At 44.0% G+C, this 27,421-nt stretch overlaps 1 protein-coding gene across 1 annotated transcript in view; it reads right to left on the bottom strand.

The window, feature by feature from the left end:
* LOC147729756 (myeloperoxidase-like) overlaps positions 1 to 27,124 on the bottom strand; it is a 158,942-nt gene extending 131,818 nt beyond the window's left edge. Inside the window, exons 1-5 of the mRNA XM_086954642.1 lie at positions 27,062 to 27,124; positions 23,287 to 23,364; positions 13,174 to 13,267; positions 4,872 to 5,047; positions 1,027 to 1,147 (exon numbers count right to left, since the gene is read on the bottom strand). Coding sequence (XP_086810768.1) covers positions 1,027 to 1,147; positions 4,872 to 5,047; positions 13,174 to 13,267; positions 23,287 to 23,362 — 467 coding nt within the window. The 5' untranslated portion in view covers positions 23,363 to 23,364; positions 27,062 to 27,124. The remainder of the gene's footprint in view (positions 1 to 1,026; positions 1,148 to 4,871; positions 5,048 to 13,173; positions 13,268 to 23,286; positions 23,365 to 27,061) is intronic.
* Positions 27,125 to 27,421: the final 297 nt, after the last annotated feature.

The raw sequence follows: 27,421 nt of genomic DNA on the forward strand, positions 1-27,421 counted from the left end.
TTTACGATAAATGGGAAGGGAGAGTTGGCTGGTGGTTGGTCACTCACCGATTTAGCGTTGGGGCAAGTGGTTACCTGGCTTTCAGCAAGTTCACAAAGTTTCTAAATGTCAACAAGATTGCCGAGTTTGCCATTTGTGAGGGAGAGTTGTGCTCTCCAGGTGGGGTTCACAATGAATTTGTGGAATTCAATCTCGCTAGGGATTATTTATCGGGTCATTATTGAGAGGGTAGATGGGGTGTGGACTGCCTGAGATAAAGCTTTCATTTTCTCAGTCAGTTTGGCCAAGGTGGATAGTAGATCTGGAGGGTGAGACAAGTGTAGTTCTTGGAGATGAGACGTGGAATGTCCCATCAGGCTGAAAGTTAACTCTGGGAGATGAGGCTTGGATTGTCCTAATGCATTATGAAATTGACATGGTGCCCTAGAGATGAATGTAAGTTGCATGTTACCAGAGAGATGAGCAGGAGAAAAAAGGTTTGGGGGTCCTGAATGTTGGAATGTGATGGGAGGTTTGGAGGGAGATAGAGGGGGGTCTGAGAAGAGAGGACATTGGAGGGGTGTAAGGTTATAGGCAAAGAGAGAAACTCATAAGGAAGGGTAGAGAGGAATTAGCGACTACAATGACAAAGTGTGAGGTTTGGAGGTGAGATGAGGTCCAGACAGTGAAAAACTAGAGGGGTGTTGTGTAGGGAACGATAGGATAGGGAAATAGGGGGAATTGTTGGAGTGTGAGCTTGGGCTTCTCCACGTTTTCCTGCAATTCTTATTGTGGATATGGCACTCGAATTTGCTGGAGCAGGGTTTTACCACGTTTCAGTGTGTGTTACCATGCATTGTTTTTTTATGGTAACACCACATTCCTTTACAACGGAGAAAATAGTGAGATGTCTGCAAGCCAGTTACAGCATATTAAACACAACTAAAATGAATTTACGACCACTTCGAAATTGAGGGCCAGAGGCTCAAAGCTTAGAGGGCCCAGCTGGGACTATACATCAAAGGAAGCCACAGTGAGCACAGTTACCTGTTGTTGCATTCACCAGTGATGGATCTGTATCGACTGTTCGGACAAGCTTTGGGCATCGACTGATAAGCGCATCCAGAGACCTTGGAGACTGTGTGAAGCTGTTCAGCAGTGAGTATATCTGCAAAAGGTTCCAGAGAAAGTAATGTTACATTAATGCTAATCCTTCCAATCCCTCTATTACAGGCTCTATTTTGTTTAACTCTCACTACATTTGGTGCAACCCTTCCAATACCTCTCGTTTAGCTTTTTACCATGCTTGACTAATTCAGGTACTTTAATCAAAAGAAATGCTCCCAAAGAATCCTTTGTTGGTAATGTTGGGAGCTGTTTACTGGTGATATCAAATTGTTCATATTTCTAGGTAATAGTCTTGCCTTCCTTAGGTATAAAATGTAGAAAGTGCTTCCCGTGACACAGGCGGAACGGAACGATGCACTATAAAATCAGAATTCAAAATATTAGGCAAAGAATATATTTGATAAACAAATGGAAATAATTATCCAACTTTACAACTTTGGGAGGAATACATAAATACTTTTGTCATTAAAAAAGCTAAAAAATAAAATAAAGCCACAATAAAACAAATGGGAATTTTACGTAGACAATAATATCTGAAGAAGAGGACATGTGACAATAGCAAACATGGGAAAGTCCGCTCAATGAAAAGTGTTGTAGTGCTTTTGAAAAACAAATTACTGGGGAGAGCATGAGAATTTAAAATGGCAAAAAAATCTAAAGATATGGTGCAACATCAGACCAAGCGTCATTTGAAAACGTGGTCTATTGATATGGTGGTCTGTCAACACAATATATGTCCTTGCTCATTATGTTGTGCTTCAAGAGCACCAAACCAGACTTTGGGGCTGCATGCCAGAACGATCCAGCTTACTTCTGAAAAGTAGGGTTTTAGATAGGTACAGTGTCTTTTTACCCCACCACAGCATGAGCATGGGGGAACCTGGCTTACAGGAGTCATGGTCGGTTTTCTGGCCAGGTCTCTAAGTTGAGAAGTTCCACTGTGTAAGTTACAGGCTTTGGTCGTCCAATAGAGGACTTTGGTCTCTCTGGGCTCATGATGCTGGCAAAGGTTGACGTGAGCTAAGGCAGTGTTTGCGGGGGGTGTCAGTGCTTCTAACCCATTTCAAAATGGCCTCTCCTTGTGCCCACAGGTGAAAATATTTGGGGTATTTAGGGAAGTCTTCATCATAGAACTTTGCACCCCAAAGATTTTGTGTTTTTATTTGCCGGCGGATTTATTTCTAGATGGAGAGCAGCTAAATCATAGTCAAAAAAATGCGGGCTTCTGGATTTTAAGGCAATTCCAGGAGAAAACCAGGAAAGTGTGCCACCAGTTTTAACTTATCTCACGTTAAGTTAAAGATGTTTTGCATTCCATAGAACAAATTAATTTCATGGCAAGTGGCTACAGTTTGTGACCAAGAAGATGATGTAGTGACAAACAAAGACATTCGAGCCATTTATGGAAAGCTAATCAGCACCATTTAAGCAATCCTAACCTTAAGATGGATCGGTGCAATGTGCAGGGGCCTCTGGTCGACTGTTGTTTAGTTTAGCGTTGTGCATTGCAAGTGAATATCTGCTCACTATTATCTTTCTGAATCTTTGGCTCACCAGCTGATGGACCGAGCCGAATGCCAATGCACCCGAAGAGAGGTATTTCACAAAGCCATGAAAATGTGTGGGACCAGGCCCCCCAAAAAGTTCTGCAGGCCATGCACAACATTTAGTTCTCATATATATATATATATATCAGGAACACTCCAAACTTCAGCATGCAAGTAAGGCACTGACTCCGTGAAATTTGATGATCCCAAAATAAGTTTTATTCACTCATTTAGGCTGCTTGACGCGTTTCGGCGCATACATGTGATCAAGGCCGTTTTTTGGCGGCCGAAACGCCTCATGCCGATGGCGAGGGTAAAATAAAGCCACTTTTGATTTAACATCTCAGTGTTATGGAGATCTGTACCTGAGGGACGTGTGGGGAGCCACATCGCAGGACCTTGTTTCTATATATATATATATATATATATATATATATATATATATATATATATATATATATACATACATACACACACATATGGATTTCAATGAAAGCAGCTGTTTTGATGGAATCAATCATTATGAATAGTTTCTCAGTATATCGAACTGGTCTTTACCTACATATCCTGAGTTTTGATATGGGCTATGGATTTCTACCTTTCATGCTCCCTTGCCTTGCATATCCTAAAGTAGAAGGATCAAATAATTGCCTATAAGAGTAGGCTCTTCGGACTGCGCATGGCCATAGTAGTAACGCCAAACAGTTCAACTGCACCAGACTACTAACACTCAAGCATCCTTTACTGGTGTTGCTGAACTAGTGCTTACTCATTCCTCAATGATCATTGCATGATCTACCAAGGACTTCCTGATAGCTTGTGAGAGGAATGACTTTCTGTTTCCTTGCCTAGCTTTTGGCCGCAGCTATAAGCTCTCTCGGTAGCATCACAATGTTAGTAGAGTTATGTCAGCGACGGATTCAATGGGTGCGCCAGCATACACATTAAAGTGAACTGCTTATTATTTGTACTCAACCTATCCTAATCTTTAACTGGTTGTACTAGAGGCTGTCTATTGTACTGGACTGTCTCTTCTTTATTACACAGTAGTCTACTGGGCTTTCTCTGCTTGGATACACTCTGAACATCTCTCACTGGTTATTCAGTGGTTGTATTGAGCATTCAGGATCGGACTGGGTCAGAAAATAGGCCCGGGAACCAAAATGAAATTGCCCCTTTTTAGTGAACTAGACAGCTCAAAAAGTGGCCCATGTTTTCAAATCGGGGCAGTTTTTAACTTGTAAAGACACATTTTATAAGTGTTTTGCAAGGTATGGAAGTGTGCATGGATTTGAGCTGACTGCAGGCAATGTTTGTTTTAATATCAGGGAAATCAATAGTAAACACCAGCCCAGCAGACCATAAAGCAGGCCCAAAAACAGCCAACAACACGGCGTACACACTGACCTGTTGGAATAGCCCCTCAGGCACTGCCTGATTGCCCTGCATGTCAGTCCAACCTCTGGTTCATTACTCTCTGAAAGGTCTCTCATTGGTTGCCATGCAGAGTCTCTTGCTAGCTTTGCTGAACATTATCTAATTGGCAATTCTGAACAATATTTTACTGGTTGTACTAAACAGTTTATCAATGGTGGTACTGAGCCCACTCTGGTTGGTTAAACAGATCAGACTCTCAATGGTTGTATTGAGCATCATCCGGCTGAATACCCTGCGAACCGTCTTTCATTGGTTGCAATGGACAGTCTCCTGCCAACCGTACTGATTATTATCTGATAAATAATCCTGAAAAGTCAATGGCTGTCCTGTGCCCGCTTTGGCTGGTTAGAGTGACAGACTCTCAGTGGGTTCATTGTGCTTCCTCTGGCTGGATACCCTCTGAACCGTCTTTCATTGGTTGCAATGGACAGTCTCGTGCCAACCATACTGAATATTATCTGATATATAATACTGAAAAGTCAATGGCTGTCCTGTGCCCGCTTTGGCTGGTTAGAGTGACAGACTCTCAGTGGGTTCATTGTGCTTCCTCTGGCTGGATACCCTCTGAATGGTCTCTCATTGGTTGCAATGAGCTGTATCTTGCTAGCTGTATTGAATACTATCTGATAAGCAATAATGAGCAGTTGTATTCTGGTTGTTACACTAAACAGTCTGTTATTGGCTGTCCTGGGCACTCCCTGGTTGGTTAGACTCAGCAGCACTTTGCTAGTTGTTAGTTAGTGAACAGTCACCTCCCAGGGCTCTTCATCAGTCTCTTACCTGAGATATTAAAGGGCCTCTGGTAGGAGTCCTTCAGTCTCTCCTTCAACAGCTGGAAGGTGGTCTGCATGTAATCTGCTGCCCGGATGGCGGTCCTGCTGCCTGCCTTCGGCTGCTTGAAGAAAAACATGATTTCCCCTGCCGAGAGGCTCTCCTGCTTCAGTTTGCTCTTCAAACTGGGGAGGAAAAATATCCAATTTGTAGTGTCTTTCAGTTTCAGTTAGATTTGTCAACTGTCAGTGCTGCAAATGAAGACATTGATCTACACATAGATCATGTGCATCGCCGCAGCAGTGCAAGCCTGGCGGCCGAGGACTGGAACCCCATGTCTCAAAGTTCTGATTCACTTTTGTAGTTATCAAAGTGAATAGTCACATTATAAGAGAGATCCTTGTGGGGCAGTCATCATTGATGCTCACAGATCCATTTATTCACACATCCAAAAGTATTGTCTATATAATTAACTGACAAAGATAGATCAAAGAATATCTCCCAATAGAAATAAATACATGGTCATGATGTCATTTTACTTATCCAATGCCCACACTCATAACATTCTCGGGGGCAGATTTACGAGGAAGTGCCCCAGCGTGGGACAGCGATCCCTTTGGCTGCGCCACGCAGCGGCACTTCCAAAGCAGAGGAATGCAACATATTTACAAGGATATGTTGCATTCCTGTGCTCTCCACTGCGCTGGGGCACAAACAGCTGACTTGCGGCGGCGCAGGCACCCTTGCACCACGGTGCAAGGATGCCTGTGTCATGGGGAGATTGTTTTTGTGCAGAAAGGGGCACCTTCCTGCACAAAATAATCACTACAGGCATTTTCCTCTTTCAATGCATGCTGTAGAATGCAGCACGCATTGAAAGAGGAAAAAACAAGGAGAAATGAAAACCTTTCTCCTCGTTGCGCCTCGCTATGCCACCCCGAGGGTGGCGTAGCATTCAGACGCATTTCCAGATTTACGATTCCTCGTAAATCTGGAAATGTATCTTGTTCCATGGGTGCTGTGTGGGAACATCCACAGCAACACCATGGAACGCCCCTTTCACGCAAAGTGCTGCGTGTAAAGGGGCCATATTTACAAGGTCCCGTCCTTGTAAATATGGAGCAGGAAAATACACCACCAGTATGTCACAAAAATTGACGTACTGGTGGCGCAGGGGGCTTGTAAATCTGCCCCTCAGAGTGTAGTAGAACCATATCTACATCTTTCCTTCTTGGTTACTATGCCTGGTTATGAATGGTAGAACATGTTCCTCTTTACTTTATATAGATAAACCTACAAAGAGTCCCTCACAATAGTTACTCTTTTTATTGTTAGATCTGAATCTAACGAGGAGATCCCCAATTCCCTTATTTAATTAAACTTTTCTAGAAGAATGTATTCCTTGAATGATGCAGCTCCCAATTAGGAACGCTCATCAAATTGTAAGCTCGGAGGGTAGGATCTTGCAGGCAAAATGTAATTTAAAAACATTTTCCGGACTTGAATTTCTGATGGCCCAAGAGTCTACACATTCTTAACCAGTTTATGATTAATGAACCTGAGAGCCCTTAAATAATCCTCCAGTGACCTTGAAATCTAATATTATGAGCAGATCATCTCTGTATTCGAGACACAGAACTATAGGCCGTATATATCATTCCAAACTGCGATCGCAAACGCCGAAATTTGCAGAATTTGGCATTTGTGATCGCAATTTGGCTCATTGGTATGTATGAAAACAAAACTGCCTCACAAAACAAGGAATCGCAAAATCTTTGATTCCTTATTTTGCAATTGCATTTAAGGAATCGCAAATTGCTATTACTTAAATGCAATGTAAGAAGCACAGAAAAAGTGCAATGTGGCCTTAAGGAATCGTAAATTACCACCAACTTGAAGTTGGTGGTAATTTTCTTTTTGTTTGAAAAATGCACTTTTTTGCATTTTTCAAAGTGCCATGTGGTGCACATACATGCCCTTAGGGCATGTATGTGTTCCACATGTGCACACATGCACATTTCAGGGGTGCAACAGAGTGTCCTTTTGACACCTTGGCACCCTTGAAATTGCATTCTCAATTTGCGATTCTCTAAATTGAGAATATCTTCCCATTCATTCCTATGGGCCTCTAGACCCATAGGAATGAATGGGGAGGTATTCCTTAATTGCGAATTGCAATTTGCGATTCACAATTAAGGAATATGTAGGGTTCGTAAAATTATTTGCAAATCCTACATACATAGCATTTTGCGATTCTCACATAGCGATTTTCTAAAAATCGCTATTTGAGATTCACAAAATCTAAGTTTCATACATATGGCCCTAAGTCACTCCTCTGTTGGTTATAAAACGCAGAATGTTTAGTTTTGTTCCTCCACAAATTCACCCAGGTTTTACCTGGTGGAAAAATCATGTGGGTAATTGTAGTAAAACTCTGAATACCAATTTGGCATAAAGTGTCCACTCATGATGATGGCCAAAGCATGTCCTGTCATGAAATGGCTCAGTGTTAATTTACTAAATCTTGCAACAGTTGTGAAGTTGACCTCAGGAAAAAGGTGTTCATGTGGGATCTGCTTAGGTGTGAGGAATGAGGAGTGTTATTGGTCAGTAGCAAGACGTAAAGTATACTAAGGATGGCCAGCCAGATATTTGCAATTCATGCAGATGAGCACAGTTTGAATAGTTGTGCAGTGCTAATGGTCCTCTATAATGGGCATGTCTAGCAAGGCCAATAGTACAGCAAACTCCCGCACATATAAAGGAAAGGTAAGTGAGAACACCAATGGTGCATACTTCATCAGCGGATAGAAGAACGGTGCAGCACACATGCAAGTGGTGGAGAAAACTATCCCACATACACAGACCAGACACAGCATTGGCAGCAGTGGTGCATGCTTTACCAGCAGATAGAGGATCACCGCCTTGAAGTGGTCAAGGGGCTTGTGTGTCTCAGTGATCCGTAGAGCTATACTGGTGAGTGCTTAGTCTCCAGGCAAGGTCATCCAAACTGTACAGGCCAAAGAGTAGTGTCTAGATGAAGCACATTCCATTGGTCCTACAAGTTGTGGGTTGAACACAAGGCTCACAACCTTGTCCCATAAAAACACATTTGCTACGGTAACAGCAGCAAGAACAGAGTCTCTGCAAGAGGCATGCATGATTGGCAGTATTCAAAGTCTCAATGATACTACTGACAGGATGACAGACTCATGACAGCCAGGTTAAAATGCCGACACATCAACATCACCTCTATACAGTCCTATCTTCCAACAAATGACGCAGAGGAAATAGTCAAAGATATATTCTACCAACAGCTTCAAGCTGAGCTTGAAGCCATCCCGAACAACGGCCTGAAGACTGTGATGGGAAATTTGAAAGCTTAAGCGGCAAATTACAACACAATCCATCACAGAGCCATGGGAAAGAAGGTTGTGGAACAATGTATGACAACGGAGAAAAAAAAGTTGGAATTTTGTGTCACTAATGATCTGGTCATGAGAGTCACTCTTCCCATCCCATGATATGAATAAACTAAGTTAGTTCACACCCAGTGGCAGAGACAGAAAGCAGATTGACCACATGATAAGTGGAATATGGAACCACTCACTGCAAGATGTCAGATTGAGTAGAGGATCAGACATTGGCAGTGATCACCATCTAACGACCACTTTTGTAGAGCTGATACTCAGAAAAACACTAATGCAAAACATGAGGTTGACAGCACTTCGATGTGGCAAAATTACAGGACCCAAGACTGAGAAGAAATGTATCTTACAAATCAAAAACAGGTTCTTACTCCTGGCATAAACGGAAGATCAAACTGAGCCAGCTGAAAGTGCAGTCAACACAAAATGGGAACAGGTCTCTCTAATATCTTTGAAGTGCAGTGAAACATGTCTGGTAACCAAGCCCAGAAAGAGGGAAGAATATGTCATAGCACATAGCTAGCTTTGAAGGCAGGAGGGCCGCGAAAAAGAAACCCATGGAGCCTACATCTGAAAAGCTGCAGGAGTACAAGCAACAGTGCATAGAAGCAAACAGAGCAGTCAAAAGAATGACAAGAGAAGACAAGTGAGCGCACATGGATAAACTTGGCAGCCAAGCATAGGTGGCACCCTGTAAAAGAGATCACGGAAGGTCTTCAAGATCACAGGGATAGTCAATGGTAAATCTCACGCAATACTCAGCACCTCTATCATGGACAAGCAAGGCTGACTACTTACAAGAAAAAAAGAGCAGAAAGCTGGGCAGTTCAAAAAAAGACTATTACCAACAAGCGAAGGAGACATCCAAGAAGCAGAGGCTGATATGGGAGTGAACACCGCAGCACCAAACAAATATAAGACATTATCACTGCCATCCGATCTCTCAAGTACGGTAAAGCTCTAGCCAAGACAGCTTAAATGCAGATATGTTCAAAGCAGACACTGAAACATCAACCAAGATACTCTAGTCAGTGTTTACATCAGTTTGGAAGGGAACGTTAGTACCAGATGACTGGAAGCAAAGCATCATCATTGAGTTTCCAAGGAAGGGAGCATTGATCAAAGGTAACAACTGGCGTGGAATCACCCTCCTGTCAAACCCGAAAAAATTTATGGTGAAAATCATCATACAACGCATTTCTGATGCTGTGGACAAAAAAGTGCTCAGTCTAAAGAATAGGCTGGGTTTCGCATAGGATGTGATTCAGATCCTTACTCTACGCAACATCAGGGAGCAGTTCATAGAATGGCTGAGACAACTATACATCAACTTCATTGACTTTGAGAACGCCTTTAACAGTATGCACTGTGACAACCCCTGGCATATACTGAGAGCCAATAGCATACTGCAGCAGATAATTCTACGGATCAAGACCTTCTATGATCATTTTACCTGCAAGGTAGGAGATGGTATAGCTTTAAAGTCAAGACAAGCATGAGATCGGGATGCTTGATAGCAGCATTGTTCTTCAACCTGGTCTTCAACTGGGTGATGTGACGCACAATAGAAGACAAAGCCAGAGGCGTTAGTTGGATCTCATTCTCTACACTGAGGACCTAGACTATGCAGGTGACCAAGCTTAATCTCTCACACTTACCAGCATATGCTGAAAAGTACATCTTTCTATAACATCTATGCTCAGCAAGTAGACTTGAAGATCAACCATGAAAAAATCAGAAGCCATGCCACTCACCATTCCAAACTTTTCACTAATCAAGGTGGATGGTGAGTACCTAGCCACGGCTGAGCAGTTCACCTACCCAGACAGTACTATCAGACATGATGGAGGGGCGAACAGTGACGTCAAGAGCAGCCTGAACAAGGCCAAGAATGTTTTTGTGATGCTGATCAATATTTATAGGTCACCTCTTTACAGATGAGGCTTTACCAGAGCTGCGTTCAGTCCACAGTCCTTTGTGGATCAGAATGTTGACAGATGTCAAAAAACAACATCACCAAAATGTCAGCCTTCCATACCAGTTACCAGTAACTAGTGTGCACTTTCTGCCCACAAACCAACTCCAACCAGGAACTGCTCACCAGGTGAAAGCAAGAGAGCATGAGCACCATCACTATGAGAAAAAGATGTAGATTGATAGGACTCACTATCAGGAGAAAACAAGAATCCATCACAAGAACAGCTCTCAACACGTGGGAAGGTAATTGTGCTGCCCCATGTAACAGAGCACATGTAGGACCTGATTTACTCTGTTACAAACGCAACAGATAGCCCGTACACCATATTACAAGTACCAAAGGACATACTGCAATTTTAATATGGCAGACGGGATATCAGGTCCTATTTGGGACAGAATAACTTGATCACCAAACTAACTAGGCCCATAGTACAGACCATAGCGGTGCATTTTGTACTGTCAGCGACAGGAGAGGTGTAACATACATGGCCAGGGTAGACTAATGTACCCCACGTAAACAGGACATAGTATCAATAGCAGTGGTATATACTTCAACAGCAGATAGAAGAGAGGGCAGCCATAACTAGCCACTAACACAGCACGGTGAGTAAAGGTAAAGCATACATCAGCAGGGCAGTACTACCTATCACATATACACAGGACAGGCATAGCCTGGGCAGGAGGGATGCAGGTTTCAGCAGCAGATAAAGGAAAGGTGGAGTGGTAAATGACACACGTGCATAGCACATAGAAGAGAGATGACGCACAGGCTGAATAGTGTACAGCAGCAATGCATTATTCAGCAGCACACAATGGAGAAGGCACATCTGGCAGCGGTAAGCTGCCCCACATACACTGGACAGGAATAAAATAGATAGTAGAAGTGCAAGATACATCGGCATACAGTGCAGATGTGCGGTGCACAAGGGCAACGATAGAGCAAGCTCACAGAAAGCACAGTGTGGGTAGAGCACATAGGGGAGCAGTGCAGCACACAAAGTCACTTCACATACACAAAACAGGCATAGTATGGGTAATAGTGGTGAAGGTTTAAGCAACATAAGAAGCAGAACAGCAGCGCAAGCAGGTACAGGACCATTTTGTGAGTATCGCATGGGCAGAGGTGGGGCGATATTATCTCACCACCAGAGCTGGATTCGTGTACAGCCATCTTAGTTAGCCCACTCAATGGCTCTAGCTCAAGGACACACACAAACATCTGTATAGAATGCACCCTTTTGTTCGGCAGTTGCCTTAAGACGTATGTGTCTGCATGCAGGGTGGACACCAGCTCCTCTCAGCACACAGGTGGCAGCAGGTGTACTGCCCGACACTACTGTCACAGGAGCTGCGACTGTAGGGAGGAGAGTAGACCGATGAGGAAGGGAGATGGAGGGCTGGATGGAGCTTTGAAATAGCAGAAGGGACTTTGCTGTTTCAGTACCCATAGAATATTGCCTGAGACATTCCAATGTGCATTTTTCGGGGTACAGAAGGAACCAACCTAATTGTTTGCCATCCAGATGAGTATCTTTTATTATCAGCATTGATAGTAGTAGTTGTTATTGTTATTATAGAATATGTTGAGACCACAATTTGATGATTTCAAGGTTTCGAGGCGGGGCAGGGAGCAGCATTCAGGCAGATGTTGCACGGGGTAGTGGAGACTCTGAGCTGAGACCATGGTCTGATAGAGAAGTACTGTGATGAGAGTTCTTGCCATGATGGGACCTCGGAGGGGAAGTGTGAAGGAGTATAGCTCACCGAGAGATGGCATCTCTGAAGCCTGAGTGTGAGGGGCAGATTTTAGTTAGAGGTAGTAGCTCTAAAAGGGGGAAAGGAACCAGAGTGCAAGCAGAGGTGATAGCTTTGAACTGGATGTGTGAGAGAGTAGAGCTGATACAGAGGTTGCAGCTGTAGAGGTGATGTGTGAGGAAGAACGGCAGCTCAGAAGCTGATGGTGTGATGGAGCAGAGCTCAAGAATTGATGCCATCCCTGAAGGAGATGTGTGATGGAGCAGAGGGGAGGGAGTTATTGCATCTTGAGAGTAGTCATTCAGGAGGCCGGAAATGAGGGAGAAGAGCTCACAGAGAGATGGAATGCCTCAAGGGAAAGTGCGAGGGGGCAGAGTTCAGGCACATGCTAGCCCTGGACGGGAAGAGTGAGGGAACCTCTCTTGGGCGCTGACATGGGATGTCTGACTGACCAGATCTCAGGCAGTGATGGTGGCTTTGAAAAGGATGTATGAGGGAGTAAAGATGAAGCAAGGATAGCTTTGATGGGTAGGCATGTTAGGCAGCCGGAAGTGCAGCTCAAAGAGGTTGAGGATCTCAATCGGTAGAAATTGGAGCTCATGTTGTCGAGCTATGGTAATCCCGGAGGAGGAATGACAGATTCAGCAGTGGTGGAAATTGCAAAGGGCCAAGGAAGAATATGGGCAGTTATGTCTGCACTAAAAGGTAGGTCAGAGTTTGAGCAAGGATAGAAGTTCTGACAGTGATCTATGGTGAATTCTCTTTTCACTCTAACAGTGATTGCAGCTCTGGAGGGGAAACAATCGAGATGAGAGGCAAGACAGTGCAGGTATACACTCTGGGAGGGGCAGGCAGGTTATAAGTCTGGAAGAGCATGTTGGGTTGGGGTGGCAGCTCTAGACGTGCAGGAGAGCTGCCCAAGGCCGGGCAATGATGGCAGCTCTGGGTGTGCAGGTCAGAGAACATCAGTAACAGGAAGACAGGAAGTGATGGTTCAGCAATAGAATAAGGTACAAGCAGACATCAGAGTCAGGTAGATGAGATGAGAGATTCTGCACCTGATAGGTGTTTTACAGACCCTGCTATTCACGTACTGGAGGAGTCATTTCCCTACAAAGATAACCCAGTAATACCCAAACCTTCAGACTCACGTTTGGCGCGTGTGCTTGTAGGCGGCATCCACCAGGTGCTTGGCTTCTTCAGCACACCTGAGAATGAAGGAAGTCTCCACCTCTTCCAGCCCATCTGCAAGGAGGAAACACAGATTAAAATACAAAACAGTGCCATTTACAAAAAGAGACCGCAGTTTGACACTAATCTGCCAGTGCTGCTATGAAAACTATCAGTACCGACCTTATATCAGCAGAAATTAGCGTATTCAAGAGGTTTTCTGACTAAGTTACTGTGGAATTCTATACACTAAAGTGAGGGAAGATTTTGAGGGAATACACCAGTCCTGTGTATCATGAAATGTATCCATCGTTTCTTGGATCATGAACATTTTGAAATCAAGGTGCGAGGAAGGATAGGGTAAGAAAGAGAGAATTAAAGAAACAAAGCAAAGAGTAAAGCCAGGGAAAAAGTTTTAAAAAAAGGGAGTAGGAAGAAAAAAGACTGTATGGAAACAGGGAAAGGTAACAAAAAAACTTAGAACAAATAACAGAAGAGAAGAAGGCAAAGGTACAGAGAGAAGATGGGAAAAAGATTCAAGAAAACAAGAACAAAGGGAAAATGATACAAAGACAGCGGATTTGTAACAAGCATTGACAAAGCTAACAGATCGCGCTTTTTTAAACAGGATTGCGAAAGCCAATTCATCTTATTGTAACAAAAAAAAGCTTTGCCAATGCGTGTTACTAGAAATTTTTCCAATCAGACGTAAGACCTTTCTGTAAAAGACACACAATTAATAGACGAAATGCTGAACTAATCAAAAGATTCACCCCCAGTCAAGAGATATGGGTTAAATCCATCATTCTTTTGCTCATCATGTCACCCCAGTTTAGACCTGGCCATGTGCAAATCAGTCTTGATCCTGTGCCTCATGCGAACAGTCCATCCCGAACTGCCAAGCGAGGTCCTCCCTAGACCGGAAACAAGCATCATGGGACCGGTTTCGGGGTTACACCCCTCTTCAGACAGGTTAGCTTGATTCCAGTGGCACAGTGAGCCCAGGACCGACGTCTGATAAGAGCTGAAAGCCTGAAACCGGTCCTAGGATGCTTGTTTCCAGTCTAGGGAGGACCTGGCCTGGCAGTTAGTGCTGGACTGTTCCCTAGGGTTTTTAGCGCTGGGATACCTCCGGGTGACTATGCGCTTTATAAAAATAAATAATAATAATAATAATAATAATAATTGAGCGCAGGGTCAAGACTGATTTGCATATGGCTGGGTCCAAACTGGAATGGCATGGTGGGCAAAGAAAACGATGGATTTAGGCCCAGATCTCTGTACTGGGGTGAATGTATGACATTGTTCTGCGTTCTGTCATTCAATTGTTCTTTTTGCATTTGCCACCCCGAGTGGGACGGGTATGCCCAGACGTGGGTCCTGTGCTCTCCATGCCACTGGAGTCAAGCTATCCTGGCTGATGAGGGCTGAAAGCCCAAAACCAGTCCTTGGATGCTTGTTTCCAGTCCAGGGAGGACCTGGCCTGGCGGTTCGGGTTGGACGGTTCCCATTGGGTGCAGGGTCAAGACTGAATTGTATATGGCTTGGTCCAAACTGGAATGGCATGGTGGGCAAAGAAAACGATGGATTTAGGCCCAGATCTCTGTACTGGGGTGAATGTATGACATTGTTCTGCGTTCTGTCATTCAATTGTTCTTTTTGCATTTGCCACCCCGAGTGGGACGGGTATGCCCAGACGTGGGTCCTGTGCTCTCCATGCCACTGGAGTCAAGCTATCCTGGCTGATGAGGGCTGAAAGCCCAAAACCAGTCCTTGGATGCTTGTTTCCAGTCCAGGGAGGACCTGGCCTGGCGGTTCGGGTTGGACGGTTCCCATTGGGTGCAGGGTCAAGACTGAATTGTATATGGCTTGGTCCAAACTGGAATGGCATGGTGAGCAAATAAAACGATGGATTTAGGCCCAGATCTCTGTACTGGGGTGAATATATGGCATTGTTCTGCATTCTGTCCATCAATTGTTCTTTTTGCACAAGACCTTTCTATAACAGGCTGCAGTATCTTAAATCCCTCTAATCACTTGAGTCAGACATACATTCTTTCTGTTGTGGACTTACTGAATTCAGAAACAAATTATGTTTCTCTATTGAACTGTAGTACCTTTGGTCTCTAATATAGGTCACTGTAGTGAGAAACAGATCTTTTTTCTAGCAGGCTGCAGTAACTTAGGTATTTACTTAAGATTACACTGTTGTAGCCTGGGTTGATAATAGAGGACCTGTAGCCACAAGCAAATTCTTTCTGTAGCAGGTGCAGTAATTTAGGTTTCTACTAGAGGTTCTGGAATCAACAGAAATAGTTTTCTGTGGCAGCTTTGCAGTATCTGAGGTCATAAATCGAGGTTCCCAGAGCCCTGCTTTTCTGGAGTAGGTTGCAATATCCGCAGAATCATTCAAAAGTGGCCACTGTGTGCACACATTTATCGTGACTCAAAGCACTCATTAGCTATGATGCACCAGCTTTACTTTACTGTCACGACATGGCTGACAACCTTCAAGAATGGTACAGGTAAAAAAATAGGGAGTGGGATAGGGAGAGGCAGAGAACACCATGGAACAATGGATGAGCAGTGGGGGGAGACTGAGCAAATAGATAGAGAGCTGGGGTCAATGTGCACTGCAGAACTACTTTTAAGGATGCTTTAATTCATGATATGCCAAGGACAGATACCACCACTGATGGACACTCCTGTTGGGAAACAGCCTTTACAAAATGCTGCATTTACCACCCAATGCATTTACCACACATCCTTTACCACACAATGCCTTTACCACGCATTATCTTTACCACGCATATTCCTTTACAATGCATGCCTTTACAACTAAATGGTAAGTATATATCAGGTAAGTATATAATCTACAAAATATGACAATCTTACCATGGGGCACTGGGAGTCTGAGACAGTGTGACTTGACACTAATGCAGAGGCTCTAAAAAAGTGATTTATAGCCATGCTTCATTGTTGATTTGTTTTTCACTTAGAAAGGTGAAAAAGAAGAGCTGGAACACCTTTTTATAATCACTTGACAATAATCTTCAGCAGCTGAAATTTACTTGTGAAATCAGTAACAGCAATATCGATTATCTGGACATTGGCATTTACATTGGGAACAAGAGCAGCACAAAAATACATAGGAAGCCAATTATGTGCATTCGCATTCTTTTTGCAAATAGTGCACATCCAAATGCTTTAAAATGGAGTTTGACTTAAGGGCAATTTTTAAGCGCAAGAAGGAACTGTTCCATGGATGAGCATTTTGAGACCCAAGTACAGGAGACAGCGATTTAGAAGATGAGGCTATCCCATTACTGAGCTGAAAGATACGATGAAAAGAGATTGGAAAAAGAACAGGGAGGACCTATTGATCACCAAGAAAGTGTAATCCCGACAGAAGAAACAACGATCAGATAAATCATAAACTTCAACAATTCAGATAAGGAAATCAAGACCTTGATTAGAAATAGTTGGAGCATTTGGAAGAAAGATTACCTGAGACCACACTTATTAGATTATCCAAACATCTCCTATAGAAAATTCTGATTCAGTGTTTCATGACCAATCAAAGAAATTAGTCAACTAATTGGTTATTGTTTTTAAAAACAGGCTTCCATAAGTGCCTATGCTGTGGGATATAATAGAACCACATTTGTATTGTCAGATGTACATATTAAAAAGATCAAAGAACGCATAAACTGTGAAACCACACATGTTGTGTATGTGCTGGAATATAGCTAAGGCAATACATACGTAGGAGAAACAATTCACAAATTAAAAATTTGCATACTCCAGCACCTACGCAGAATCTCCAGGAAGGACTTCACATAAGTAATTGCGAAACATATTTGGGAAGAACATAAAGGTGATAGAAGCAATCTATGCTTTTATGGAATTCAACATACTTCAGCCAACCACAGAGGAAGTGATCTTGAAATGTCCTTGAGGAGATCTGAATCAAAATGGATTATCATGTTCGGAAAGGAAACACCATGGTGTTTGAATACTGATGCTGAACTTTATGTCCATTTTTAAGTTCCAGTGAGTTAAAAGTGATGATGCTCCTGATCTGTACAAGAGTATTAGTTTACAGCATAGTCTGCGTATCTAACCTTTTTAGGAGAAATGTCATGGTGATATAAACATTTTGAAACATGTGATTCTCTTAGTCCCTGATGACCTAAGCAAGATGCACACTACTATCTCAGTCATATGGTCATTTTGCTGTTCTTCTCCTCCTCCCATTTCTTCCTTTCCTCCCCGTCTCCAATAGTTGAAACTGTGGTTTGATTAAACAACAGATTAATCACTCTCAAAGAGATGGTAGAGGTATACATGCAATCTACTTTTTTTTTATTTCATAGTTGATTCATTGTCAGTATGGCGGGAACCCTACCTTGTGTTTAACTGTCTTGATCCAACTGGTATTTAAATTAGGCTACTGTCAGAATCTTAGAGTAGACACATTTCTCTGTTCACATTTTGACAATGTTTACATACACCTGATAAGCCCTTTACTTTAAATGTTTACATAAATCCTCCAGGCATTACAAATGAGATTTGTCCTTGTGATCTTCTAAGATTAAGCTTCTTTAAAAATGCTCATCAATCTGTTTTGGAATTGTAAATCTACTGTAATTACCATGTATTTTATGCAATAGGGTTTTTTATGACTGCAATCTACTGTTTACATCTCAACAATGTTTACATGAAACACGACCAGCACTCTACTTTGGATCTTGCTCTATCATTTTAGGAGTATGCTAATTTCTAGATCAATTGAAAGAAATATTCCTTTATTCAGAGTTATCTCTCGATTTTTAACTTAAGTTTACATCTAATTAAGCTCATCTAAAGTAAACAAACACTTTTTTGTATATATATTGATTGTATGGTTATTCACAGTTAATATATATCTTTGTTGTAATAAAAGTGGCTTTTAGGTTGTGTGAAAAGATATTGAAATGATATTACATAAGGTTTACTGAATAAGGTTAGCAATGATAGCACTTTATTATCATGCAGGCCATGTAATCCTATTCAAAAGACAACATTTATCTGTATGTAACATCTGGAATAATAAGAACTGGATCAATACCCTGGGTTGATCAAGCTAGTTTGCACTGCACTCTGAGCACTTTAATGTTGTGATGGTCTGTTCATATAACATAATTACTTCCTTTGTCCAGCTGAATTTTAAATTGTAAATTGTTGACTAAAGATTGAAAGCATCGGTCAATGACATTATGTTATGAATCCAAGAAGGTATTATGTATTAGATGTTGGATACTTCACCAGATCAAAAGAATCACAATTTTAACATGTCTAATGTTTCAATATATATATTGTTTTATAAGGAATAAAATATGGATAGAAAGAATTTCTCCGATTCATCTTACTGTGAATGAGACTAAAATGGTGGCCACAATTTGCCTCTAAAAGAAGTTGTTCATTGGTCTAGTTCCTTACTAACTCAAATCAATTGGTTGGTGATAGACACTCTAGCTGAACGACTCTATGGGTATGGGTGTGTCAATGGTTTTGAAAATGGTAGTGTGGAAGTTGGAGTGGGTGTATGAATAGTTATATTGGGGTGCGAGTGGGCGTGTCAGAGATTCCAAGGGTGATGTCATCAGTGATGTTACTGACCATGTCATGAGGGATGTAATATGTGAGGGCATAAGCAGTGCATTGCGAGGGTGCGAGTTATAGTTAGCTCAGCTAACTATAAACCCTGAATTTCTCTGGTTTTGTTTGAGCGAAATATCAACCTAAATATAACGTCCCAGTAACCTTTGATTTTTCAATTAATTTCTAAGGTTTTTTAAAATTCTATTTCCAAACTATAATGTCCCTTTAACCTTTTTTCCAATGAATATACTTAGCATTTAGTTGTACAGACATGCATGGTAAAGGCATATGCGTAGTAAAGACTTACGTGGTAAAGGCAATACATTGTAAAGAATGCATGGTAAATCGATGCGTGGTAAAGGCATGTATTGTTCCATTGGGCATCCCTCCTGTTAGCCAAAGTCTAAAACCCACTGAACCACATTAGCCAATGAGTTGAATTGGCTGTTCAAATTAGTATATGTATGTTTTGTGTTGTGTTTTGTATCGTGTGTGACAATAGCTCTCACTTTACAGCAAAAGCTGTTTGTAGGCACCACTTATGCACTATTGAGATAACATGATAGCTTTCTCTTCCACACATATTGGATCTGTTCACTGCAGTGTACAACAAGTCCTGATGTACACTAAATCCAAACTTGCATTATTGTGTGCAGTACCTCCAAGTGTGCTTGTTGTGCAATACCTCATTGACTGCACATTGTCGCAACACAACCGGCTATGCATTAACATATTCAATACCTCTGAGTGTGCTTTGCTGTGTGCAATGCCTGAGTGTACACTTTGTGCAATACCCTCTAGAACAAAGTCGGACTGGCCTATAGGGCAATCTGGCACTGCCCGAAGGGCTGGTCTAAAAGGGCAGGGTGTGGGCTGATTTTTGCCTGTTTATGGACCTGTTTTATGTTCTGGTGATGAGTCGGTTTTTACTGATGATTTCCCCAATGTTACCCCAACAATTGAAAACAAATGCAGGCAGTATCCCATGATACAGCATTTCTTTACAAGTTCAAACACCCCCCAACCCCTGATTTGCAAATGTGAGTATACTCATTTTATCTATCTTATTTTGGTGCCCGGGCTTATAATCTGTCCCAGCCAGACCCTGCTGTAGAATGTATGGGCTATGTTTAATACCTGCAAAGATGCATTGCTGTGTGCAGTCCAAAAGAGTGTGCTCTTTGCACAATACCTCCTAGAGGGCACTGCTGCATGCAATACTTGAGAGTACTTCAGAGAGTGCTCTTTGCAGGACACGTCCTAGAGAGTGCTGTTGTGTGCATTACTTCAGATTGTGCTCTCTGTAGTACACAGTGAGAGTAGGCTAGCGTAAGTGCATACCCAACCGCAGCAGGCTATTCTTAGGATGAACAGTGAGAGCAGGCTAGCATAAGCGCATACCCAACATCAGCAGGCCAGGCTTAGGATGGACAGTGAGAGCAGTCTAGCATAAGCGCATACCCAACATTAGCAGGCCAGGCTTAGGATGGACAGTGAGAGCAGGCTAGTGTAAGTGCATACCCAACAGCAGCAGGCTAGGCTTCGGATGGACAGTGAGAGCAGGCTAGCATAAGCGCATATCCAACATCAGCAGGCCAAACTTAGGATGGACAGTGAGAGCAGACTAGGATAAGCGCATACCCAACATCAGCAGGCTAGGTTGAGGGATGGACGGTGAGAGCGGGCTAGCATAAGGGCATACCTTACATCAGCAGACTAGCCTTAGGATGGACAGTGACAGTATGCTAGCATAAAGACATACCTAACATCAGCAGGCTAGGGTTAGAATGGACAGTGAGAGCAGGCTAGCATAAGTGCAGTCTAACATTAGCAGGCCAGGCTAAGGATGGACAGTGAGAGCAGGCTGGTATAAGTGCATACCCAACATCAGTAGGCTACCCTTAGGATGGACAGTGAGAGCAGGCTAGCATAAGTGCATACCTAACATCACCAGGCTAGGCTTAGGATGGATAGCGAGAGCAGGCTATCATAAGCGCATACCCAACATCAGCAGGGTAGGCTTAGGATGGGCAGTGAGAGCAGGTTAGTATAAGCGCATCCCCAATGTCCACAGGCTAGGCTTAGCATGGATATTGAGACCTAACGTCAGCAGGCTAGGCTTAGGATGGACATTGAGAGAAGGTTAGCATAAGAGCATACCCAACATCAACATCTGCGCTTATGCTAGCCTGCTCTCATTGTCCATCCTAAGCCTGGCCTGCTGATGTTGGGCATGCGCTTATGCTAGCCTGCTCTCACTGTCCATCCTAAGCCTGGCCTGCTGATGTTGGGTATGTGCTTATGCTAGCTTGCTCTCCCTGTCCATCCTAAGCCTAGCCTGCTAACTTTAGGTATGCGTTTATGCTAGCCTGTTCTCAATGTCCATGCTAAGCCTAGCCCGCTTACGTTGGGTATGTGCTTAAGCTAGCCTGCTCTCACTGTCCATCCTAAGCACAGCCTGCTGAAGTTGGGTATGTGCTTATGCCAGCCTGCTCTCACTGTCCATCTTAAGCCTGGCCTGCTGATGTTAGGTATGCGCCTATGCTAGCCTGCTCTCCCTGTCCATCCTAAGGCTAGCCTGCTGATGAAAGGTATGTGCTCATGCTAGCCTGCTCTCACTGACCATCCTAAGCCTAGCATGCTGATGTTAGGTATGCCCTTATGCTAGCCTGCTCTCACTGTCCATCCTCAGTCTATCCTGCTGACGTTGGGTATGCGCTTATCCTAGTCTGCTCTTACTGTCTATCCTAAGCCTGGTCGGCTCATGTTGGGTATGCGCTTATGCTATCCTGCTCTCAATGTTCATCTTAAGCTTAGCCTGCTGATGTTGTGTATGCGCTTATGCTAGCCTGTTCTCACTGTCCATCCTAAGCCTAGCATGCTGATGTTAGGTATGCGCTTATGCTAGCCTGCTCCCACTCTCCATCCTAAGGGTAGCCTGTTGATGTTAGGTATGTGCTTATTGTATTGTATGTATTGTATTGTATGTTGGATTTATATAGCGCTTATAACCCAGGGGTCTCTAAGCGCTTGCCTTGGGAACCCGTCCTGGCTTTTCCCTGTGAGATAGCCCCTACAGGGAATCCCCAAGGTGAAAGCCAGGCATCCCGCCGCGGGGGGCCGTTGTGGAGATTAAGCAAGCTTAATGCCCAGAGTTGCAGAGTGTGAACCCATGATTAGGTCAGGCACCGAAGCGAGAATTATCGAGTCCGTGGACATTTGAGCTCAAGACCCTGCCGCGTCGGGAATTGAACCCTGGTCCCGGGTCTGACCTCTGCTTCTGGGTCTGCCTGCTCTAACCAGTGAGCCACACTTCTCCACTTATGTTAGCCTGCTCCCACTCTCCATCCTAAGGGTAGCCTGTTGATGTTAGGTATGTGCTTATGCTAGCCTGCTCTCACTGTCCATCCTAAGGGTAGCCTGCTGATGTTGGGTATGCACTTATGTTAGCCTGCTCTCACTGTCCATCCTAAGTCTATCCTGCTGATGTTGGAAATACGCTTATCCTAGCCTGCTCTTACTGTCCATCCTAAGCCTGGTCGGCTCATGTTGGGTATGCGCTTATGCTAGCCTGCTCTCACTGTTCACCCTAAACCTAGCCTGCTGATGTTGGGTATGCACTTATGTTAGTCTGCTCTCACTGTCCATCCTAAGCCTAGCCTGTTGATGTTAGGTATGCGCTTATGCTAGCCTGCCCCCACTCTCCATCCTAAGGGTAGCCTGCTGATGTTAGGTATGCGCTTATGCTAGCCTTCTCTCACTGTCCATCCTAAGACTAGCCTGCTGATGTTGGGTATGCACTTATGTTAGCCTGCTCTCACTGTCCATCCTAAGCCTAGCCTGTTGATGTTAGGTATGTGCTTATGCTAGCCTGCTCTCACTGTCCATCCTAAGGGTAGTCTGCTGATGTTGGGTATGTGCTTATGCTAACCTGCTTTCCTGGTCCTCTCTATCCTCCATTGCTTTGAGGAGGAACTGGACTCGAGTGGACAAGACCGTCCAGACCATCCCACAGAGATCCACCACTGGCTGGATTTACAGTTCCAAATAAATCAAAGTTAACTCCATTAACCCTCTCCATTCCCACAATCCATTGGTACCAACCGCCCTGTCCTCTTTAGTTGTGTACAATTCTTTGTTTGTTGGAACATCTCAGACTCACGCCCCCTAGCGTTATTGACTGAGCACTGCCCCGGGGGCGGGCACCAGGTCCCAGAGTACGTCAGAGCAGTACAGCTCAGTCCAGACATACATCAGGCTCCGACACCACTGGAACCAAAAGGCGTGAGTCACATTACACAAAACAACACACAGAAATCAAAAGAAGAACGACTGAGCTCGAGGATTGAAGGGAGCCCTGGGCCTTCGAGGAAGGTCTCTCTGGACTCCTCTAAGGAGAGAGGCTGATGCTTGTAGGGAAGAGGGACCGAGGCTTCAGGACAAGGCCTTACCGTAGAAAGAAGACGCTGCTGTTTGCAAGAAGCCCAGTGCCAGCAGCAACCGGAGGGCAGTTCTCACGGGACCCATGGCTGAAAGACAAGAAGGGACAGAGTTAGAGACGGCCTGCCCGACCCCCACCTACCCCGGCAGCCCCCAGAATCACCATGTGCAGGAAGGGCTCTGGAACCGTCGATGCTTGCGCCCACCTCCCACCATCTCCATCTGACCCCGGTGCGTGGCAGGGTTCGCCCTGTGGGGAGGCCGGGGCTGCTTTCCAACACAGCCCATCTGCCCGCCATTTGTTCTTGGTGACGTCAGGCGTGTCATGGGCATTACAGAGGATGAACAGAGCCTGGTTCCCACAGCCGTGGAAACCTGACCCCTGGGGATGCACAGAGGGCTGACATGCTGCAGTACTGCAGGGTCATGCCCTGCACACCGGGGTGCTGGGTCAGTCTGGTACACCCTGGCCAGCGCTCCTTGAACCAGTCATATTCTGCTGTACATAAATGTTTAGAACATAATATACACCAGTGGGCGGATCAACAAGCAAGCGAGGCATGTATGCAGTGCACTGTGTTACCCAGGGAGAGGCTCTGCACAGGGGGCATGCCTCTTACCTGCTGTGCCCTGGGCCCTGTACCTCTCCCACGTGAGTGCCTGCCATCAGAAACAGGGCGAATCTCTTACTCTGCTTCCCTCTATCAGATATAGTACTCTCTCAGGCTGATGTGTGTAAATTAATGGGCAACAAATACTGAGAAACCACAGTGGAGGAAACCAAATCAGGGAAAACCAATTTTAAAGAAATCGATCATTAAAAGAAACAGTTGAAATGAAAGACAATTTTAAGGAAAAGACCGAAATTACATTAAACTTGGGTGGGGATTAGGACAACTGTGGGTTTTTGGGTTCAAGAATGATTAATGTTGATGGGTGATGAGGGCTTTTTAGGGGTCAGGAATAATTGAAGTTTGGGCATTGAAATGGGTTTTTAGGAATCAGAGATGGATGGACGATAGGGAAGAAGAGGGACTTTTAGGGTTCACGGATGAGTGGTGTTTAGGTTTGTGAGCTGTTTTAGGTTTCAGGAATGGGTGCAGTGTAAGGGTGTTTAGAGGTTTTAGTGTGCATGGATGGGTAGAGCTTAGAGCTGGTGAGGGTTTTTAAGGTTCCATTAGGGGTAGCCGCTGGTGTGGAGATGAGGTCCTAGGGTTCAGGATGGGGTGGCGTTTTTGGTGGTGAGGTGTTTTAGGATTTAGGAATGAGTGGAGTTTAGACGTAGGAAGAGGTCTTTAGGGTTCATGGATAAGTAGCTTAGGGTGATGAGAAGTTCCTATGGGTCCTGGATGGCTGGTGATTTAGGGGGGGTGAGGATTTTTTAGGGTTCAGGAATGGGTGGAGTGTGTATGTCCTGAAGTTTTTTAAAGGGTATGGGATGAATAGGATTTAGGTGTCGAAGGTTTTTTTTTAGAGTTCAGGAGTGGGTGGTTTTAGGGGTAGTGAGTGAGTTTGTGGTTCAGGGATGGTGGATTTATGTGGCACACAGTTCTTTCAAGCTTGAATGATAGGTGTAGTTTGGGTGTGGTGATGGGTTTTATGGGCCGGGGGTTGATGCTCTTTAGGAGCTGTGAGGGGCCAGCAATGGATGGTGTTTACGGGTGGTAAATTGAATATGCTGGTGAATTCAAAGCATCCAAAGTACTTGTTTGACAATGTAAAATGTATACATTTGAATTAAGGTACCCTGAAGTAAACCACTGAAATACATATCTCCCAAAAAACGTTTCTGAAAGTAAGACCTGCAGTCATTGCAATTACACTTCAAATTAAGCATTTGAAAGCCAATTTCTACCAAAAGACATTCTATGAATTGGTTTCTGCAAAAAGGGTAAATGTCATTCAGTCTGACAATTTTCATTAAACAATTTAGATGAAAGACTTTCTCAATAATGGTATTCCATGAAATCGTTTTTTTCTATGAAATCTCATACAACCCTCTCAGACACAGTACAGGCAGGGTGAATCTCTTACCTGCTCTAATCTCTCCTAGATACAGTACAGAGAGGATGACTCTCTTACATCCTGTTCACTCTCTCAGATACAGTACAGAGAGGGTGAATCTCTTACCTGCTCTAATCTCTCCTAGATACAGTACAGAGAGGATGGCTCTCTAACATCCTGTTCACTCTCTCAGATACAGTACAGAGAGGGTGAATCTCTTACCTGCTCTAATCTCTGCTAGATACAGTACAGAGAGGATGGCTCTCTAACATCCTGTTCACTCTCTCAGATACAGTACAGAGAGGGTGAATCTCTTACCTGCTCTAATCTCTCCTAGATACAGTACAGAGAGGATGGCTCTCTAACATCCTGTTCACTCTCTCAGATACAGTACAGAGAGAGTGAATGTCTTACACTACTGCCCTCTCTCAGATACAGTACAGACAGGGTGAATCTCTTACCTTCTCTGTTCTCTCTCAGATACTCTACAAGAGAGGGAGTATCTCTTACCTTCAGTACCCTCTCTCAGATACAGTGCAGACAGGGGGAATCTATTACCCTTTCTGCTCTCTCTCAGACACAGTATATAGAGGGCGAATCTCTTACCTCTTGTACCCTTTCTTGTACCCTTTCTCAGTTACACTACAGACAGGGTAAATCTCTTACCCCGCTGCCCACTCTCAGATATAGTACAGACAGGGTGAAAATCCTACCTCTAGCACCCTCTCTCAGATACAGTCCACAGAGGGTGAATCTCTTACCTCCTCTGCCCTATCTTAGACACATTATAGAGAGGGTAAAAGTCTTACCCCCCTTCCTTCTCTCAGGTACTGTTCAGACAGGGTTAATCTCTTACTTTAACGTGCAGTACAGACATGGTGAATATCTTACTTCCTCTATTCGCTCACAGATACAATACAGAGACGATGCAGCTCGTACCTCCCATACTCTCTCTTAGACACACTATAGACAGGGTGAATCTGTGACCCCCCCTTACTTCCGTCTCTCAGCTACAGTACACACATGGTGACTCTCTTATCTCCTCTACTCTCTCTCAGATACAGTACACCCAGTGTGAATCTCTTTCCTGCTGTGCTCTCTCTCAGATACACTAAAGACAGGGTGCCTCTCTTACCGCCAGAATTTCTTTCAGATATACTAGAGACAGGATTCATCTTTTCCTACTCTGTCCTCTGTCAGATACAGTACAGACAAGGAATATTTCTCACTTACTGAGCCCTCTGTCAGATACAGTATAGACAGGGAGTATCTCTTACCTTCAGTTCAGTACCCTCTCTCAGATACACTACAGACAGGGTGAATCTCTTACCTTCAGTTCAGTACCCTCTCTCAGATACACTACCGACAGGGTGAATCACTTACCTTCAGTTCAGTACCCTCTCTCAGATACACTACCGACAGGGTGAATCACTTACCTTCAGTTCAGTACCCTCTCTCAGATACACTACAGACAGGGTGAATATCTTACCTTCAGTTCAGTACCCTCTCTCAGATACACTACAGACAGGGTGAATCTCTTACCTTCAGTTCAGTACCCTCTCTCAGATACACTACAGACAGGGTGAATCTCTTACCTTCAGTTCAGTACCCTCTCTCAGATACACTACAGACAGGGTGAATCTCTTACCTCCACTGCCCTCTCTTACATACACCACAGACAGGGTGAATCTCTTACCTTCACTGCCCTCCCCCAGATAAACTACAGACAGGGCAAATCTCTTACCTACTGGAATTGTAACAGTACAAAATATGACCTCTCACCTGCTGTGCTCTCTGGCTTGTGCTTTGCAGAGACAACGTTTCTCTACGTTTTATAGACCCAGTGACTCGTGACTCAGGGTAGTGAGTCCAGCAAAGACAACTCCTCCTCTTTCTCCTGTTTCCAGGATCTTGCAAAATGATGAAGCTTCTCTCCACCTGAAACCACCAACCAGAGGAAGAGGAACAGACTGTACGCGCTCAATAAAACACTTGTGAGACACGTGTGAACACAACCCCACAGAACCTGACCATGAACACACTCACACACTGACGAGGAGAACCCAGCACACTGCATCTTAACCTCACATGAGCGTAGTTGTTAATAGTGCAGCAAGTGCTGTGGCACTGGAGTCTGGGATG

The sequence above is a fragment of the Lissotriton vulgaris genome, chromosome 2_1, assembly GCF_964263255.1.
Source record: "Lissotriton vulgaris chromosome 2_1, aLisVul1.2, whole genome shotgun sequence".
NCBI classification, from domain to species: Eukaryota; Metazoa; Chordata; class Amphibia; order Caudata; family Salamandridae; genus Lissotriton; species Lissotriton vulgaris.